Genomic DNA, 20,548 nt, shown 5'->3' with positions numbered 1-20,548 from the left:
GTAGAGGTCGTGTTTTATTTCCAATTTGTTTCTTGTTATTTTAGTCGTCTAATACTTTGTTAAGCCAAATAAAATGATCTAATCATAAATAATAACTGGTCGCCTTGTTATATAACCAAACAGTAGAGCACAAATCATGAAAATAACCCTAAAATAATATAAATAAAATTTCTTCTACACTAGTGATTCTGTACGCACTGTAGAGGTTGTGTTTTATTTCCAATTTGTTTCTTGTTATTTTAGTCGTTTAATACTTTGTTAAGCCAAATAAAATGATCTAATCATAAATAATAACTGGTCGCCTTGTTATATAACCAAACAGTAGAGCACAAATCATGAAAATAACCCTAAAATAATATAAATAAAATTTCTTCTACACTAGTGATTCTGTACGCACTGTAGAGGTCGTGTTTTATTTCCAATTTGTTTCTTGTTATTTTAGTCGTTTAATACTTTGTTAAGCCAAATAAAATGATCTAATCATAAATAATAACTGGTCGCCTTGTTATATAACCAAACAGTAGAGCACAAATCATGAAAATAACCCTAAAATAATATAAATAAAATTTCTTCTACACTAGTGATATCAGTGTTGACGTACATGAACTAGACACGAAAAACAATATTCAAAATTTAATGAAAAGTCTACTTGCGTTGCTTAGTCAATGACTATACCAACATGGGGACTCAAGAACAACTCAAAGATAAAAAGAAAAAGACCAAGTCAAAACGAAAACGTATATTTACAAACTATTGTACAGACACAATCACTTACTATTAAATAAACCTATGTACAAAGAACTGATTTTGCTTTTTTTTAATATCCTTTTTTTCCACGAAACCTTGTGCGATTGTCAAGCTGGAAAATAAAAAGAATAATCATTAAAATGCACATATTTTTATTAGCAACTCATATTGTTATAGGCCTACTGCCATTCGTAAAATTTAGGCGGTTTGAGAAGAAGTTCCCCCACTACTTTTTTTAAAATCAATGTACCATGTTGCAGCTGATTGACATTTTGGCAAACCTCAGCTGTTGAATATATTGTTTTAAAGGTATGATCAGGTGGAGGTGATAGACTTCTTATCCCAAACTGCCTAAATTTTGTGAACAAAGTATAGGTGTTTAAGTTAACTAATTATTTAAAGAAAAGAGTATTAAAAGTGTTAGCCTATGAAAAAAAACATGATAATCATTATGACTAAAAATAATTTAGGGGTAGTTTTTAGTTTGATGGTATGTAAAAGTTTTACGTTAAAAAATGTATCTCGGTAACAAAAAACACTCCAGAAATGAAAAATACAAGTCATAAGATACCCTTCCACTTATTTTATAAAAAAAAAATAAATAAAAATTTTTTAATAAAAACTCAACTTTAATACTTTCTCATTAAATGGCGACCATACAAAGTAGGACGTTAATCCACACCAGGGAGTATCGCATCCACAGTGCATGCCTATAAATATCCACAATTCGTGACCTCCTAGTAGCTGGATTATAAGACGACGCCACCCGTCCCATAACTCTCAGAGCTATATCAGCAACTCTAAAATGAGGTATTTTAATTTGTTTTTACTGTCGAATTTAGTTTTGCAACTAACAGAGAGTGGTAAAATGGGTGTTAGTTATTACTGTGACATTGGCCTAGCCCAAGCTTGGAACATAATCAGAAGTCGATGGTGAATTCTTAAACAAAAGTTCATACTGTTCTTTTAACCCTGACAGTGTGTTTTTAATGCTCCAATAATAATTGTTTTAAGGTTCTCTGTTAATATGAACTTAAACAATACATTCTTACCATTGATCTCTTGCACTCAAAGAATAAGGTTTGGAGAGCAAAACATTCTTGCGGCACTCGAGGGTCTTTTGATTCCAAACATTCCCTTGGAGTTTTCTTTCTCTAAAAAGGTCATAATATTTCTCTTAAAAGACTTCAAGTTGGAAAAAACTGTTAACGGAACTTGCTACTTATGAGGGCTGTCCGTAAATTAAGGACTCCAATGGCCTCTAGTCTGGGCCAATCCAGTTAGTTTGCAAGCACCGTGTTCTTTACTTCCCTCACCACTATATTCTAGCCAGTCCAGACGTTAGTAGTAGCCAATGACGATGCAAGGGGAAATTTACAATCTTGCCAAGGAGGTATAGTATTGTGAGATTAGTATTCTAGGGTCGAAGGAGTCTACTGGTATTTCAGTCCACCAGTTACCAGGTGTGATTTTGTTACTCCTGGTGTTGGCAAGGGTTAAATTAGAACTAGAATTGACTATATAGTCAACGGAACTAGCTTGGTACCTATCCTAGTTAAAGGATTTTCTTACAGGATTAACTTTATCAATTTGTTTTGTATTTTTGGTTTCTAACCCCATAAGACAAATTTTGAATTGTTTTTTAGTAAGCTACTTTTAGCTAACTCATAGGTTGTTGCTAAAATTGCTTTGATAGAGACATTTTAACAATGTTCTTCTGTATTTAAATTTACAGTAGGTCTAACTCATTTGACCTAATGCAAGAATTTTATGCTAGGCTATTCAGCTGATTGCATGTCTATTGTAATAAAATATTGTGGGGTATAGAATGGGGTCTGTTGAAGGGAGATTGTAAGTATGTTATCAGTTACATTTATTCTTGTTTTATCTGCTTGTAATATTATTGTTGGTTTTGTATGATCCTAGTTATTAAGCTCCACTTAAGTTAGTTTATTATATGTTATTCAATGAGATGAAATGGTGTTGGCCGTTGGTAAATAAATTCCAAAGCTTTGACTGTAAGTAATGCCTGGTACTGATCGTTTTTGCCAAGTAGAGTTGCACAAAGCACGTAAGACAAATTTGAACTCATTCGTTGAAAAAATTTTTTTTTATGTTTTGGGGTTGTTTTTACGTAGCCTATTAGGCTAGATGATTATATTTACCTTAAATTGAAACAATGTCCACATTAACCAACTTTGGTACAAGCTCATTCACAAAAAAAAGGAAACTGTAAAAAACTTACATCTTTACAACATTCAGATTCCAAAAGGCACATCTTCAGATCTGCCCTAACACCAGCACAAGATGATTGGTCGGCTAACTCAGCAGACTCATCATATTTCATTCCCATCTTCACAATACGGTTTCTTCAACTGAAAAAATCAAATAAAAAATAAACTTAGGCCTCTTTCAAATCTTAAGGCCTAAGTGATAATAGGTCTTGCTAAAAAATAGTTTGATCGGACATAGTCTCGATATAGCTTGCTGCTTTAGGAAATCTTCCCAGCCGAAAACGTTGACAGGCAACAAAAGTCCAGTTTACTACACGGCTAAAACTTAGTAGACCATGACATAGGTATGCTAGCTTACCTATTAGGCCTCCCCCGGGAGGTAGAATAAACTGTTCTATGGCCATAGGTAACCTGTACTTAGAGGAGAGTGGAAATGAAATGAGCCCAATGATTAACTTACACCACCGTACGCTATAAGCTGGCATAGAGCTTAGGAAGGGGGCTATCTACTCACTAAATAGCCTATCTCGATATCAAGCTAGGTTCGGAAAAGGTTACTTATCTTTGGCTGCACTATAGTTTAGGCCTACGTCCTACACTTATTTGGATGAATATATTGATTGATTGATGATTTCATTCGATATATCAAGTTTGGTTGGTTAGGTTAAAACCTAGCCAAACTAACCGAATGAAATACCGTACGGTATCTATGTATCAATATTTTTCATTCAAATGAGTGTAGGAGGATGTAAACTAAAGAGCAGCCTTATCTTTGCTGCAGCCTATCTTATAAAGTTTGCTATTAATATTTTACCAACATTAGTGAGCACACATACTACATTTTACTTACATTATTTTACTACATCAGAGTAATGCAATGGTTTTGCATCTGAGCTAAGGTCTAACCTTAAAAAGGTGGGAAGAAAGATTGTGTGGACCCAGGCAATGGAAGAAAAAAGCTTTAGAAATTAGACTATTGTATTTATAACAAAACAGATTCAACATATTTTAGCAAAACATTCTGAAGAAGGAAAGGGAAAGATTTCCCAGACGAAAAAATAATCAAGAGACAAATAATCAAAAAACAATCAACTAAGCCTAGGCCTATTTAGAGTTTATATATCACTAATTAATATATTATATATGGTAAATTACTTACTGTACACGTAATTAAAGTTTTAAAGATTGAATAAGTAGGAATGAATTAGGTTGAATGTTAATTTTATTGAAAATTAAATGTTTATAATTAATTAAGATCGAAATTTGAGGTTGAGGTTAGGTAACAGCGACAGCTGAAGCTGACTCTGACTTCTTGTGACTTTCTGTTTCTGCTCTGCTGACTGACTCTGAGTGACGCTGACTGGGCTGGCTCGGCTGACTGCTGTAGCTGAACCCACTGTGGGTTGTGGGTGAGTCCAGTCCAGTCCCAGTCCAGTTCTTGTAAGGTTTACGGGACGCTCCTTGTCCGTGATGCACAATCATGTGCACAATTTAAAGCCGGGTTTACACGATGCCAGTTGGCGAGACAATTGTCAAGAGACAACTGACTGGCTTGGAATTACTGGCTTCGTGTAAACACTTCAGGCCAATTGGCAAGCCAATTGTCCCGCCAATTGTCCTGAAATTCAGTTGTCTCCGGGAGTAGACTGAGGACAATGAGCTGGGCCGAGTGAGGCCCCCACCCCTCGAAATCCCAGTTGTCGTGACAATTGGCGCCGTGTAAACGGTGTAGAGGCCAATAGCACTGTCTTGTGTTTTGGCAGTAGTACCCTGGTTCACTGTAAAATGCCTGGGCAAGTGTTGGCCACGTGTGAACAGGATCTCGTTCAACTTGCCTGGCCTACGACAATTCCAAAACCACGTGATGCCAATTGGCAAAGACAATTGTCTCGCCAACTGGCATCGTGTAAACCCGGCTTAAGCCGGGTAGCTGGGTTGACACGATGCCAGTTGGCAAGACAATTGTCAGAAGACAAGTGCCTGGCTTGAAATTACTGGCTTCATGTAAACACTTCAGGCCAATTGCCCTGAGATTCAGTTGTCTCCGGGAGTAGACTTTACCGGGGTTTACACGATGTCAGCTGGCGAGACAATTGTCAGGAGACAACTGACTGGCTTGGAATTACTGGCTCCGTGTAAACACTGCAGGCCAATTGGCTTCCACCAATTGTCCCGAAATTCAGCTGTCTCCGGGAGTAGACTGAAGACAATGAGCTGGACCCAGTGAGGCCCCCACCCCTCAAAAACCCAGTTGTCGTGACAATTGGCGCCGTGTAAACGGTGTAGAGGCCAATAGCACTGTCTTGTCTTTTGGCAGAAGTGCCCTGGTTCACTGTAAAATGCCTGGGCAAGTGTTGTCCACGTGTAAACAGGTTCTCGTTCAACTTGCCTGGCCTACGACAATTCCAAAACCACGTGATGCCAATTGGCAAAGACAATTGTCTCGCCAACTGGCATCGTGTAAACCCGGCTTTACTGGCTTCGTGTAAAAACTTCAGGGCAATTGGCTTCCGCCAACTGTCCCGAAATTCAGTTGTCTCTGGGAGTAGACTGAGGACAATGAGCTGGGCCCAGTGAGGCCCCCACCCCTCGAAAACCCAGTTGTCGTGACAATTGGCGCCGTGTAAACGGTGTAGAGGTCAATAGCACTGGCTTGTCTTTTGGCAGTCGTACCCTGGTTCACTGTAAAATGCCTGGTCAAGTGTTGGCCACGTGTGAACAGGTTCTCGTTCAACTTGCCTGGCCTAGGACAATTCCAAAACCACGTGATGCCAATTGGCAAAGACAATTGTCTCGCCAACTGGCATCGTGTAAACCCGGCTTTAAGGACTATGAACTGGGCCCAGTGAGGCCCCCACCGGCCCCACCCCTCGAAAACCCAGTTGTCATGATAATTGGCGCCGTGTAAACGGTGTAGAAGCCAATAGCACTGTATTGTCTTTTGGTTTTGGCAGTAGTACCCTGGTCAATGTAAAATGCTTATAGGCAAGTGTTGGCCACGTGTGAACAGGTTCTCGTTCAACTTGCCTGGCCTACCACAACTTCGCAACCACGTGATGACAATTGGCTTGCCTACACTCACGAATATTAGAAACACTGGCATCGTGTAAACCCGGCTTTTAATGGGGTCGCCTCGCTAGGCCCAGATCATTGTCCTCAGTCTACTCCCGGGGACAACTGAGTTTCAGGGCAATTGTGATGGCAGTTGGCAAGGCAATTGGCATGAAGTGTTTTACACGAAGCCAATAATTTCATGCCAGACTATTGTCTTCCTTCAATTGTCTCACCAACTGGCATCGTGTAAACCCGGCTTCAACATGAAGTGGATAGAGTATTCGGCTAACAACTATTATTTTAAATGGTAATTTGTTAAAAACAAAAATATAATATTTATTTATTTTAATTGCCAGTAGATAAACGATGCTTTTTGTTTTTCATGAGGTGTATAAATATATAAGTTTGTAGGCGTACCTACCACCACGTGAGCACGCAACATACAGCTGTCCGTGTGAAAAGCATGCATTTTCTAAATTTAAACCGGCGATAGTCAGGGATTGCCATTGCCCTGCTTGTGCCTATTAATGGTGACTGTGAAAGCAAAGAAACAAAGGAAATCGTAGTCGCTTGAATTCAAAGGACAATTCGGATGAAATCATCGGTATTCTTGGGAGTAAGACTCTTTCTCCTTTAAACTTACCACTGATAATTGTTGCTTCGATCAAGTTTGGTGTAATTTCTTAGTCGTCAGATCATAATTAATTAACTTTTGTATTCTTTGTGAATTCCAGGCTAATGTATTGGAGGAGGCTACGCATAGTTTTAGTAAATTTCCCTAGTAGCTACCGTAGGGCTCATCGTAAGACTTGAGCCCGGGACCGATTTATATATGTGTGTGTCTGTGTCTGTGAACGCGATAACTTCAGTACCGTAATTTTTGTTTTGGTTTTAAGGTGCAAGGCAGGATGAACTTCAAATATTAATCATGTTCTAAAATTTTAGTTTTTACTATTCTGAGGGGTAGTTTGAATGAGTACGTGAACCATACCAGCATGATTGGACGATGGGAATGGGGTTTTACGAGGGGGGTTTTATGGGCTAAAAATAGATTTTTCTCATTTTTGACCATCAAAACACAAAATTTCCCAATTTCTCTCTAGACCATTTTAAATATTTTAAAAAGACAAATAATTTTGTATAATGAAGTGTATTTTGTGTGGTTATTGCTTACGGAGAAAATTTAAAATTCCTATATTTAATGGTTCTCCATTAAGGACTATGGATATTGTAAAATTTGTAATTTGCTTGTTTATGGATATATTTTAATCAAACTTGGCAATTTACTAATTTTATACTAAACTATTAATATTTTACTAAAAAAAAACACACTTTATTAGCCTCCCTGTAGCAGCAAACCCAGGTACTTGTTAAACATAATTAATGTTATTTAAATAGATTTAATTGTATATCAATTCAGGCAAATGGAAATTTGCTTAGTATGCAGGTTTGCTGCAGCGGAGGTATTTGTTTTTATATTATGTGTGTTTTGTTTATCATATTTTTTTTACAACGAAATGATGCAATTATTAATTTATCCCTCTACCAGAGGGTCAGTGGTTTTGATATAGACCTATACAATCATCTGAATTGGATAAATTAATGTCATGAGTCTAAATTTTAATCACACATGGTAAATTGTTTATTTAAAATTTATTTATTTTTGTAGTTAGTAAATAAACTTGTTGAATACAAACTAAATAGTCCTGATACTCACCAACCTTACTGATCATGATATTTAACATTTTATTTTATACTTTCATACTAATAAACCTAATTGCAGAACAGAATTGTGGGGATGAGGACTGCAACATAAACTCAGTTAATAAAAGCAAAAGTGGGAATGAAAGCTGTATAGTTGGAGAAATAAAATATAAATCCACAGAAGGATGCATTTGTTGTGCCTGTAATTTATCTTCTGGACACTATTGCGTGCATTGTGAGATAAAAGGTACACACATATATTACCCCTAATTATATAGGTACAAAAAAAACGAGAGTTTTTAAGAAACACATCAGTGGCTTAAACATTTTCAAAATGTTTTATGTCGAAATAAATGATTTGTAAACAAATTTAACCCAGCCATCCGTTGGGGAAAAAGATCCAGTCTAAAAAATTAGGTTTGATACAGTAAGAGTAAGTTAAAGTACCTTCCGTGTACCTCGTTAGTTAGATTTAATCTAAAATGTGGGCTATTATTTAACATGTTTTAATATTTGTTCAGGGGTTGACCTGCAGTTTACTACCCCAATGAGTGCACCTCTTTGGTATCAGGTCAAGTGGAAACGAAAACAGTCAGAACAGTCATTGAGAGCATTCAAGAGCTCATTCCCAATATTAAACAAAGGACATAAGTTGAATTTGTCTCAAAAACAATATCTTGTCTCCTTCACCAGTTCACTTCAATCTGATATTCCAGTGCCAAGAATCTGTAATTGGTCAGTGCTGTAAAGTGTAAAGCAAAGTAGAGAGTATCTACATAACAGTTAAAGGCCCTTTCCTAAGTGGGGGACGAGTAATGTGACGGGAGCAAAAATTTTCAAACCAATGTATAAGCATAATAGGAGTGTTCTTAGTACACCCCAGGATCGTTGCTTTCGCAGCTTGCGTATTTCGTAATTTCGGTCAAAATCTGTTACGTGCCCACAACTCCAAAACTTATTAATATGAACATTTAAATGTACTACAAAATGTAGTTTTTCAATGACAGAGTACTTTGTTTAGTAGAATGGAATCATTTCCAGGTACATTTATTTACGAAGGCATTGTTGTCAGTCTTATCTTATTTGTCTGGGAGAAATCGCGGTTCACTGTCGCGTCGCCAGCAACGGCCCGCGGTAATGAATCACACACACTGTTGACTTCGTCACAACAATGAAATAACAATGAATTTTAGTTCAGTTATACTAAAAAAATGTTTACCTTTTCGAGAAGTTTGGTTGGGTTATGTTGGGTTAGAACAGTGTCATCTACCATAACCTAACGTAACCAACCAAACTTCTCGAACAGTTTAAACTTTGCAGTTTAGTATTCTACTATTTTGTGTGTTTTCTCCAAATTTATATAGCAAGTAGATGAGATCAAAAACCTATTATAAATATTCTATTATTCATTATTTTATTACCTATAAAGGTCTCAATAAGTTATAGAAATGTAATTGAAAAAAAAATAGAGTTGTGGGTACATAACAGATTTTGACCGTGATTTCAAACCATTTGGTATGTTTGTCGCTCGGTAAGTGTTGGTCTGCAGCGGGTTTGGTTAGCAACGGTCCCAGTGAGGCAGCAAAGGCGTTCTCTGTTGCCATAGGAAGGGGCCTGAGTATCTAGTATTTGGATTACCGGTATATTGTGTACTGTATTTGGAAATGTTTTGGGTGATTTCATAGTTTTTTAAAGTGTGCAGTTGTTTAATTTTGCTCTATTTTCCAGTAGTTCTGTATGGAGTGGAATAGTATGCATTATACATACAAGTTTTGAAGAAGACATCCATGATTTCAGAAATTTGGTTTCTGTCTTAGCATTTATTTATCTAAACATGTTTGCTGTGTTTCTCCTTTGCAATTCATCCTCTTTTAGTATATAAAATATATATTATGATATAAAATTGTCTCCAGAGTAGTTTATACAGTAGTATACTTATAATTTTTGGAACCATCCTGATTACTCGCATGTTTCAGTGGTAAAAATGTTGACTCTCCAGTGATTTACTACGTTAATCAAGAAATTGACTTAACTAGTGATATGTTTTTCACTAACGAAAACCATGTAAATCTAACATTAAAGGATGAATGGAAGATTGAAAGGAAAATTTATTTTAGATGGAGTGCAGTTAGAGGTAATGAATTGAGTCAAACTTGATGAAATAGTTGACTGTAATTTTTTGTTTTTTTAGGTTCTTAGTGAGTTAGCCTATATATTTTTGTAAAATTATTAATTAGCGAAACACTTGATTTTTTCCCTGTATTCTGTTTATTTGTTTTTTATCCTTTTTATTTTTTTGTGTTTTAATCAAATTAATAACAGTCATGTAAAAACAATTCCTCAGACGACCCTTTATACATTTTCTTCAATTTCTTTTTCTTCTCACGCTTGGTTATACCAAAGATAAAACATAGGTAGGCCTGTTTTACCATCATGTGGTACAAGATTAATTAGAAACAGGTCTTACAATATTGTTTCATATAATATAAATTCAACCATTTTATAATACTGTATGTGGTTTAGCCTACTTTTAACTGATATTTCTGAGTAGGTATAGAGATGGCTAAGGCTAACAAGAGACGATGGTTGCCAGTAGTTGGATTGTGAGAAAACCCTTGCAATGATTTGTAACCAGGCCTAGATGTAATTGATCTTTAAAGTTTTAGATTAACAATTGTGGCCATAAACCCTCTAGATTTAATCTTATCAATAATAAAGCTAAACAAATCGTCACACCTGTCATGCATAGTATCTCTTACTCGTAATCGGGTTAAAATGTGCCTCAGCTGCATAGCTTCTCAGGGTCGCGTTAAAGGTCATTGGAGCCCTGGGCAAACCCAAGAGCAGCGCCCCCCTTTTTTCCTAGTGCTGGCGGGCGGTAGTTTAAGGGCACCCGGCGGGCGCCCCCAAACCACCCTTGGCATATACTTAGTCTGCCCGTTTATAAAAGCAGGCCTTTTAGCTTCTAAGTTAAATGAGTCAAATATAAAGTAATAAAATTAAATGTTCAGTAAAGCACAATTCAGAAGGAGTGTTAGTTTCATACCTAGTGTAGTTAATTTCACCCTCTTTAAAATAGATGCATATAGTTTTACTTTATTACAGCTGAATCAAACACTCAATCTCAACAACAATCAGAATACAATTTCATTGGCAAGCATTATTGGAGGATTTCTCCTTTTTCATGGAAACATGGTCTGTACATTGTGAAATTAGAAGTAAGCGCCATCAATCTTGTACCGTCACACAACTTTGGCCAGGTAATTAATTAGTTTTCATGTTAATATTAATTATTACCATGAAATATTACTCTCCAAAGTTGAAATATTAGCAATCTAAATTAAATAAAGTTTTTCAATATCACCAGTCACAAAAATGACCTTTACATCTTCTGTGTGTTTCTTATAGCTAGAGAGTACAAAATTCTTATTGTCATCTATTTATTACCACACGGACATCTCAATTTCTGGAGTTGTTAGAAAACAGCTTGACCTAAAGAATAGCATGTCAAATACATGACAACTAATTTTCCTGCAAATATTTTAACTAAGTATCTATAAGTGAGTTCTATTAAACTTTCTGATTGACTATACTTCGTTCACAATATTTAGGCAGTTTGAGGGGAAGTTCCTCCATTACTTTTTTGTGTTAACTAGCTGTACCCGCGGGCTTTGCCCCGTTCAACTTCACAAGTGAGCTCGTTCGCATGTCTCAATCACGTCCTGGTTGATGTTCGTTCGCTACGCTCACTCACCTTTAGGTTGGAGCTCGTTCGCTCCGCTCACTTACCTTCAGGTTAGCTCGTTCGCTACGCTCGCTTCCAGGTTGAAGTTCGTTCGCTACGCTCACTCACCTTTTGGTTGCAAATTGGCTGATGTAGTCATAAATTTAAAAAAATAATAGTGCTGCACCCTGTTGTTAATCCTTGTAACTTTAATGCTATTGGACATCATAGAACAGAACCAACTTGTTTAATTGAAACAGCTGTTAAGAAATTCCTTTTAAATATGAAAATCATAAGGTTAACATGGGAAACTCCAGAGCCACTGGGGCGGATCCCGAAAGCCCGATCAGAATAAAAACTACTTAGTTTTCCTATTTAATGCCCAAAGAATCGGTGTACCGAATTTCAGCCTCCTAGGTAAATGGGAAGTGGGAGAATTAGTGATGATGTGAGTGAGTGAGTGAGTCAGTCAGGCAGTCAGTGAGGGCTTTGCCTTTTATATATTTAGATTATTAATCAGCTGTTGAGCTATTATTTGAAAGTTAAGGGTCAAGTGTAGGGGATAGATTTTTTCCCCTAAAACCGCCTCAATAGTGTGAACAAAGTATAGTACAATGAGACAAAGAGCCATACGCATTCTTGTAAAATTGTAATCCAAACCTAGAATCTTGTCATCAAGATTTTACTGAAAACTGCAAATAGTACATTTGCTGTAAACCCTATTTTACAATTTATTATCAATAGATCGTGTCAAGTAGAGTGGCAAGTGGGATGCACATGTGCACAAGAACTCTTTTCCACTACCATCAATTTTGTTATTTTAAGCAGTAATTCCATAATTTGTGGTTGAATTAACTTAATACCACTAGGGTTTAGTGGTGTGACTCTGGTGTGAAATAGTTCCAGGCTAGTATCCTAGGAGATGAGGGGGTTTTATAGCCAGTAGTGTGGGAGCATTGAGCCTGCGGGAGTCCAGCACTACTGAGAGGACATTGACGTTTTAACATCCGTTTTTAAGTGGTGTGGCTCTAGTATTGTGGGAGGCATTCTCTTGGCCCTCCAACACGCTATTCTAATTGCTATTAACCTATACCTGGTTTACAGTGTTACTTGAAGGTTGAGCTGCAACCTTTGGTAGCTTTCATTGAAGGAGGAATTCAGAGGACTGTGAACACCGAAGAAGATCTTGTTATGAATCCCTCAGGTTCTCAAGATCCTAACCAACCTCTGGAACGAGGAACATTGAGGTTTACCTTGAGTTGTAACTGGACAGACGAGGAAGTATGTCAGGAGGTTTATAGGGAGGGTAAGTTAAGAGTTTATTTTGTTTTTACTTTTATTGCAAATTCCAGTTGCATTTATATTTTCCCACACTTTGAAGGGAAGGCGGTCTAGACCTCTCAAAAATTTTGCTGGATATGATGGGGATCTAAACCTTCCCTCATACCAAAGTCTGAAACGCTAACACTAGGGTAGTAATAAACCCTTTAGGGTTTCATTTCAAAACCTCGGTTCATTAATATATAGCATGGATTTTTATAGTCATTTGCAAACTAAGAGATAATACTAGAGGTAGGAAAAAGTGTTGTGGTACTATCATGGTTTAAAGGCTGGTGTAAACTGTCAAATAAAACAATTGCACTGATCAGATTGTCAACTCTTGGGATTTTTTTAGTTAGTATTCCAGAGCAATTATGAATTTAGAACAGACTATGCTTTGTGCAAAACTCATTTCCACCATTCCAATCATAAACAGGTTAACATTCACTAAAAATATTTAGTTGGAGAAATGTAGAGCTGTACCGGTACTAAAAGAATATTATCATTCTCAAAAAATATAGACTAGAAGAGAGATACTATATAGAGACAGAGAAAAAATGTATTAGTATCTGGAGTTTCTGATAAAGATTTGTTAAATTGTTAGCAAAATCCTCAATGTGATTACAATGATTGAAATACTGTAAAAACTATAGAAGATTTTAAAATTATATACAGGGTGACAAAAAAGTCTGGAAACGGCTTGATATCTTTTAAACTAAATCCGTTAGAAAATTCAAACCTTTTTACATCAACTTATATGAATGAAAACTACTTTTTGCAAGCATTACAATTTTTTTACCTTCACCAGGGGACGGCCCATGAGGAGTAGGTACATAATCTTTAATGTAAGCATAGGTTTATATGCACATCATTTTAAAGGTCTGGCCAAGTGGAGTTCATTGCCAGAAACCGCGTCAAAAAAGGTTCATCCGTTACAAAATGGCGGCAGTCCAAAGTTCTTGCGGGAAATACCTTCAAAGGCCTTAGTATTGGTAAATACTCGTATTAAACATTGCCTTGAGAGATGAAACTGTATTTTAAAGTCAAATAGCTCGCACAGACTAAGTTTATTCAATCTTCAAAACAAATTTAACCGGTTTTCAGATTTCCCGGCTAATGTTTACTATGAGTATTTTACCTGTGCAGGTATATTCCGCCAGAACTTTGGACTGCCGCCTTTTCGTAACGGATGAACCTTTTTTGACGCGGTTTCCGGCAATGAATTCCACTTAACCAGACCTATAAAATGATGTGCATATCAACCTATGCTTACATTAAAGATTATGTACCTACTCCTCATGGGCCGTCCCCTGATGAAGTTAAACAAATGGTAATGCTTGCAAAAAGTAGTTTTCATTCATATAAGTTGATGTAAAAAGGTTTGAATTTTCTAACGAATTTAGTTTAAAAGATATCAAGCCGTTTCCAGACTTTTTTGTCACCCTGTATTTAATTTAAACATAATTTCTAGTATTCTTCATAAACAGGAAGGTATTCTATAATGATATATAACATTATTTAAGGGGAGGTGCTTTCAAAATACCTTGACTATATTTCATTATGTTCCATACATTAAAAAAAAGACTGAATGCTCCATGGAAAGCGATTTTTTCAGACATAGAATAAATTTACAAAACGCTCTATGGATGTTTGCATTAGATTCACAGATAAGTATGTTTTTATTACTTGCTGATCGATTTTATTTGCAGGTATTTTGTATGACAGTGGATTGTCTACACCTTCATTCCATTATAGTATGAAATCACATCACCTTCGAGAAGACAGATTGTATAACTTTACACTCAAAGTAGAAACAAGAAATGTAGACTACCAATTGAACCCTGCTTACTTTCATCAACTGGTTACTGCTAAACACTTTCCATTAGAGCTTCCTTCAAAGTCTTTTGAAATAGAGTAAGTCATTAACCATAAAATGTAAAACATTAATGTGCTCTTATGTTCAGTCACAGAAGTATTAGTTGTGCTTGATGAGGTGTTCTGAAGTTATTATATAGGACCATAAGTTTAGAATCGAGAAGACAGATTGTATAACTTTACACTCAAAGTAGAAACAAGAAATGTAGACTACCAATTGAACCCTGCTTACTTTCATCAACTGGTTACTGCTAAACACTTTCCATTAGAGCTTCCTTCAAAGTCTTTTGAAATAGAGTAAGTCATTAACCATAAAATGTAAAACATTAATGTGCTCTTATGTTCAGTCACAGAAGTATTAGTTGTGCTTGATGAGGTGTTCTGAAGTTATTATATAGGACCATAAGTTTAGAAAATTATGTTTTTGCTTGTCAGCATTATTTAAGTTTTAAAATGTTGTGGTAGACTCTTTTATACTGTACATTTAAAAATCATAATCATTAGGTGTGCAAAATTAGTAAACTGGTGTACATACTAATTTAACCTATGAATAATCACAGCAATTAAAATCTGTACGTAGGAACATAATTTCTACTTGTTTATTTATGGCTATGGCCAAATGGCTGGATGTGCGTGAAAGCCTGCCATGAGCTGGCCAAATCATCCAGAGTTAAAAAAGATGAGTCAATTCATTTTTGTTGATTATCTCCCTTTAATTTTATTTTAGGTGTGTTTACAACTGTCATGAAGAAGTCAATCCCCAAGAAATAATCTACTTGAAACTCAATTGTATTTGGCAAAATGTCGGAAACTTATCAAAAGATATACAATGGAGGGTGTTTGAGGAAAAACAAGAAATAATAAACTCTTCTGCAATCAGGAGTAATGCTAATAACACAGGTTTTGATTTTCCTCATATATTTATTGTTGCTGAAGACCAATTGAAAGAAAGCTCACTTTACCTGTTTGAAGTTTCATGTAAGTCTTTACCTTAAAATATTATCACTATAAGAATGATCGGATCAAATATATTTTGTTTATTTTTTTTAGGCTGCGTTTGATCACACATGTTTAATTTTTTTAAATCAGAGAACTGTTACATTGGTTGATAAAAAACATTGTTTTTGATATTGAGGGTGCAGAACTATAAACTATCAACAGCTAAAGGTAGCTCCAGACAATTGCCATTCGCCATAAGCACCGAGCAGCAACTCGCTGAATCACGAGTAGTGTGGATAGGCGTTTGTCTATTTGGTAAGCAGCAAACATTCGTGTTCGTGTTTACCCGTTCATTGTCCGTATTTTTGCACAAATAAAAGTGAGCGAATATTTGCTGAACAAAAAATTAACAGCTGCTCGGAATTTCAAAACGTGTGTAGACGTCTACTCATTAATAGGCGAACAGCAAGACAACTAGATCGCCAAACGTTAAATATTTCGTCCTTGGTGGATGGCGCATGTCTGGAACCGCCTTAATGATAAAATAAGAACTTTTTATTAAACTCATCAACTTTTAAATTAGAACAAGAAACAGAAAAAATAAAGCTCCAGGATTAGTGTTAGAGATTTTCCTTCATATATAGCTTATATAAAACTTCTCCTCAAGAAGAAAAGTTCCCAAACTATGTTCCAAGTGCCGTATAACTATTCTGTTTCAAATTATACTCACCTCACTTGATTGTTTACCAAGACATTCAGTGATTACACAAGTTGTCTTTTACTGATACAATTTATGCTAATAAACTTGCAATGCTAAATATCCTTTTTTGGAATTGTTTCAGTGAACAACACAGATCTGAAGGCAATATATGAACTTTCAACAACAAAGTCCGTTGAAGTTCAGTGTTTAGTTGAACCAGACTCAAAATTCAGTTTACTAACTTTGTTTAAGATTACTTGCAACAGTTCTGGCTTGGTTGAGAGTTATGAGTTTTATAACAAACACAACAGAAGTGTGGAGGATTTTAATGGTACGTAAATATCTTGTTTCCACATTAATATAATTAGTACACATACCTAGAAATTATGCATAATAACATAAGTAATCAGAATATCATATATTAGAACATGAATAGGACCTATATTTAAAATATTTAATGTAAAAGCTTTACACTTAATGCTAGAATAAAAAAATTTTGTTTTTATAATCAATCATTGTTCTATATAAAGGTCGAATGCTTGGATATCAAAAAACAGGAAAAATAGACAGCGTGATTCTAGCTGAAGATATTGTTAGTGTTATTGCTTATGGTAAACACAGGATAAAAACAAAAACCACCAATATTATTCACATACAGGTTAGTAAAGATTGATAAAACAATTTTGTACTGAATGTACTTTCTTTACATCGAATTAGTAAACTTGTCTTGTTGATTGGCTTGTTGTAGACATCCAGGGCCGACTGTAGTCCTTGATAGTCTTACAGAGATAACACCTATTAGTTTGATAACACACTTTCCACGTCCCGGCATACCTCATGCGCATTATAGAGGACTACCTCCGGTACCGCCTCATGATTTACGACACTACAGAAGGCTCCAGGACGATGGATGTAACTTCTGGTGCTGCTCAAGGATCCATACTGGGCCCGGACCTCTGGAACGTCGCCTACGACAGCCTCTTGAGATCCGAGATGCCTGAGGAAACTGTCCTAGTTGGGTATGCAGATGACGTTGCGGCTTTAATAGCTGCACGTAGCATTGAGCTTGCCCAGCTGAAACTACATCCAGGGTGTTCTCCGCGCCAAGAAGCTCGACCTCGACCGGGATGCGGTGTAGGTCAAAAAAAAAAAAAAAAAATAATGCCAAAAACGGTGCGAGCCCTGTGGGCTTAGGTCACATGTTGGCCTGACTTGAAGTAATGTGACAAACAATTCCAGGTCTGTGTCCAACAGAGTAGAGGGGGTTTTTTTAGTGAGTAGTCTGTGATAAACTCAGGAGTCTCACACTACAGGCTGGCTACCTGTGTGCGTAAAAGCATTTTCCCTCCTCACCCTAAAAAAAAAAAAAAAAAAATTGTTTTATAAACTCTATTGTTTAGTAAACACATATCGATATGCATGCATAACTTACCTGACTTTGGTCACTGCATCAAACATGACTGATGAACAAAATCAGTCAGCTTACGCCATGGAAAGCATTTTGCAAATGTTTAAGATCAATATACCAAACGTTCTCCACCCTACGTCGGAAAGCATTTTGCAAATGTTTAAGATCAATATACCAAACGTTCTCCACCCTACGTGTACTTTTTCTAAATCCAAACACTTTATCCATTCACATCTGTTGACTGGCGATGGACTTCAAGAGAGGTTGACAACTAAGATCGCAGGACTGTGAGTGTGAGTCTTGGCATCAATTTTCTTACATTATGTGACCATGACAATACAAATCATTCCATTGGGTTGAAAACCGGTTAAATTTGTAATGGAGGAAATAAGGAACATAATTAGTCTCAGATTCGGACTAACCTACACTTAGAGCTACAACAGAAGCGTGATGGAGACCTTAATTTACAGACAGCTCTTGTATGTTTATCAGCAGCGTAGATACCAATTTAAAACTTGACATTTCACTAGTATGAAATAATTCAAGCATTCTTGCATGCTTTGACAATGAATTTGGTTTTTAGAATGAAAGTGTCAATATTATGGAAAGTTCACCTTTGAAGAATGATTACTGGAATATGCTTGACTGGTTGGCTTTTGAAGGCAATATAGGTACGGTTTCAATTTTTGATGTTATATTTAATAATAAATAAAAATAATAAAAATTTAAAATTAAGAAAATTTGGAGCTAGCTTTTTGTTCTTGATTAAAATTTAGTCTCTTGGTATGCACTTAAATTAAAAAAAGATAAAATAATAGTCAAAATTTATATTTTAGTAGGATTTTGCTGGTTTTTTTTACTGTTTCCTAGTATAAATTGTTACAAAATGAAACTAGTTTGAAAACAAACAAAATTTTATAAGTATTTAAGAGGGTGTTTGTATTGGCAGTGGTAAACTCATAGGTTTAAATACATCATCAATTTCATGATAACTTTCAGGGCTTAGCCCCTCTGGGACCATCTTAAAGGTAACCATGTCAGGGATTTTGAAAGACTATTTAAAATGAACCAAAGAATATTATTAACAGCTGTTTCAAACAAACCAACGAGTTGAGTTCTCTGATGTTCAACAGCATTAACAAGCTACAAAGTTTACCAACAGATTGCAGCACTATTATTTTTCCCTTTTGCAAAGCGAAAGCATGGGTACAGCAACTAGATCGAATAACACTCTTAGTTTGACTTCAGTAGTCCCATATTTCTAATTAGCTTCCGTGATTAGGCTATATAAGAATGTAATTCTTAATAACTGTTACTATACGGAATAATAATGTAAAAGGTCATGTTAGTCCGTAGTGAAGTAACAACTTCAGCCTGTTCATAGCAAAACTCTAAAGTATGTCGGGCGAAGCCGACAGGCAAGAGCTAGTAAGAAATAAAATTAGATAAAAGTGCTGATAAGTTTATGGGGGTTTTTTTAATGTACCAAAATAAGACACTAACAGTTCTGAGCATGTAATCTTTTGTAGTTTTTATTTTGCAGATTTACTTTCTCGAGCTTCAGCATTCGTTGAACTTTCTAAGTTTTCAGAAGACACAATGAAGGATCTTTTGAGGATATTAACATTGTTAAACAAGGTAACTAATTCTTTACATGATTTACTTTTATCATAATTTTTGTATCAACTTCTGGCGATGGTCAGATTTGTTTAGTTCGGTTACTACAATTTTTAAGTTTTATCTAGGTCCAGCTTCATACTTCGTCTGATGTCAAACTGTGCACATCAACTTTATACAGTATTCTTACCAAACAACAAGCGCTGGTGTTAAACTTGGAAGAAGCACTTCAAACAGCTGTTAACTTGGATACCATAACTAAAACTCTGACACGTGGCATGAAACATCAGTTTACTTTCAGCGAATATTATGATATTTTTAGGTAAGAGTAAAATTGCCTGAATGTTTTTTTAAAAATTTACTTTTCATGAACCTTATTTTCAGGGCCGCCCTGAGGGTAATAGATACCCAGGGCAAGATTTAAATTTTTCCCCCTCCCCAAAAAAGCTATTTGGGGGGTTTACGTCAATAGACCCAACGTCCTATATATATCAATATCGAACGTTTTGCAAGTATTTTTTTATCAACTTTTTACATACAGTACGGTATTCAGTTTGTTTAAATATAGTAAAGGGTCCATAGATGGTCAATGTAAACAATTTTAGTAATGTTACGCTGTTAGCATATGGTCAAAACCACGTCAGAACTCACAGTTTGAGTTCGCACAACTGACAACACTGAGCTAATCGTAACGTAACAACTACACTGAAATAAATTACTAAAAACATTGAATTTACGACTCACAACGGACATCACGAAACTACTATGAGTTGACGTAAGAGTTTGAGCTTTGAGGTTAGAAACAAGCAAGTAAGTGTAGGTGGGCGTGGGGCGTGTGGGCGAATGTGCAGTGTGTGTGTCTTGGACTCGCAGTATTGCCAACAAGTCATATGCCAGACGTAAAAATTGTAATAGTACGAGTTGTATATTAAATAACGGTATTTATTTTATGAATAAAATGAAAGCTATAGATCGCCTTTTTTTAGAATTGTCATTGTCATTGATTACATGTTTATGAGTTTCCCGTAAAATATTCCTTTGCGGTTTGCCGATATCGTTGTTAAATTTTTTACCTTCCAAAGCCGCGGCACCCCCTAGCCGCAGCGCCCAGGGCGCTTGCCCTCGGAGCGGCCCTGTTAAACTCTTTCCTAGTCTTTCTCCGATCACTAGTTTATTAGGCAAATAAACTGGCTTGTATTACAACATACACGGGACCTTATAAATCA

General features: G+C 36.0%; 1 protein-coding gene across 2 annotated transcripts; it reads right to left on the bottom strand.

Annotated features, from left to right (window-relative positions):
• Positions 1-724: 724 nt before the first annotated feature.
• LOC128993268 (cytochrome c oxidase assembly factor 5-like) lies at positions 725-4,300 on the bottom strand. 2 transcript variants are annotated; one of them, XM_054417056.1, is made up of 4 exons: positions 4,141-4,300; positions 2,993-3,122; positions 1,800-1,901; positions 725-859 (listed from the first exon to the last, which is right to left on the bottom strand). In XM_054417056.1, exons 2-4 carry the CDS (start codon positions 3,098-3,100, stop codon positions 818-820), a joined length of 252 nt encoding a protein of 83 aa, XP_054273031.1. In that variant the 5' UTR covers positions 3,101-3,122; positions 4,141-4,300; the 3' UTR covers positions 725-817. The 2 variants fall into 2 exon arrangements, with proteins under 2 accessions (XP_054273031.1, XP_054273032.1); XM_054417057.1 differs by lacking the exon at positions 4,141-4,300 and adding an exon at positions 3,832-3,850.
• Positions 4,301-20,548: the final 16,248 nt, after the last annotated feature.

The sequence above is a fragment of the Macrosteles quadrilineatus genome, unplaced genomic scaffold, assembly GCF_028750875.1.
Source record: "Macrosteles quadrilineatus isolate MER2022 unplaced genomic scaffold, UCM_ALF_1.0 Scaffold_4__1_contigs__length_99947679, whole genome shotgun sequence".
NCBI classification, from domain to species: Eukaryota; Metazoa; Arthropoda; class Insecta; order Hemiptera; family Cicadellidae; genus Macrosteles; species Macrosteles quadrilineatus.
The sequence above is the reverse complement of the archived record's forward strand: the minus strand, read 5'-3'. Positions and strand labels throughout refer to the sequence as shown.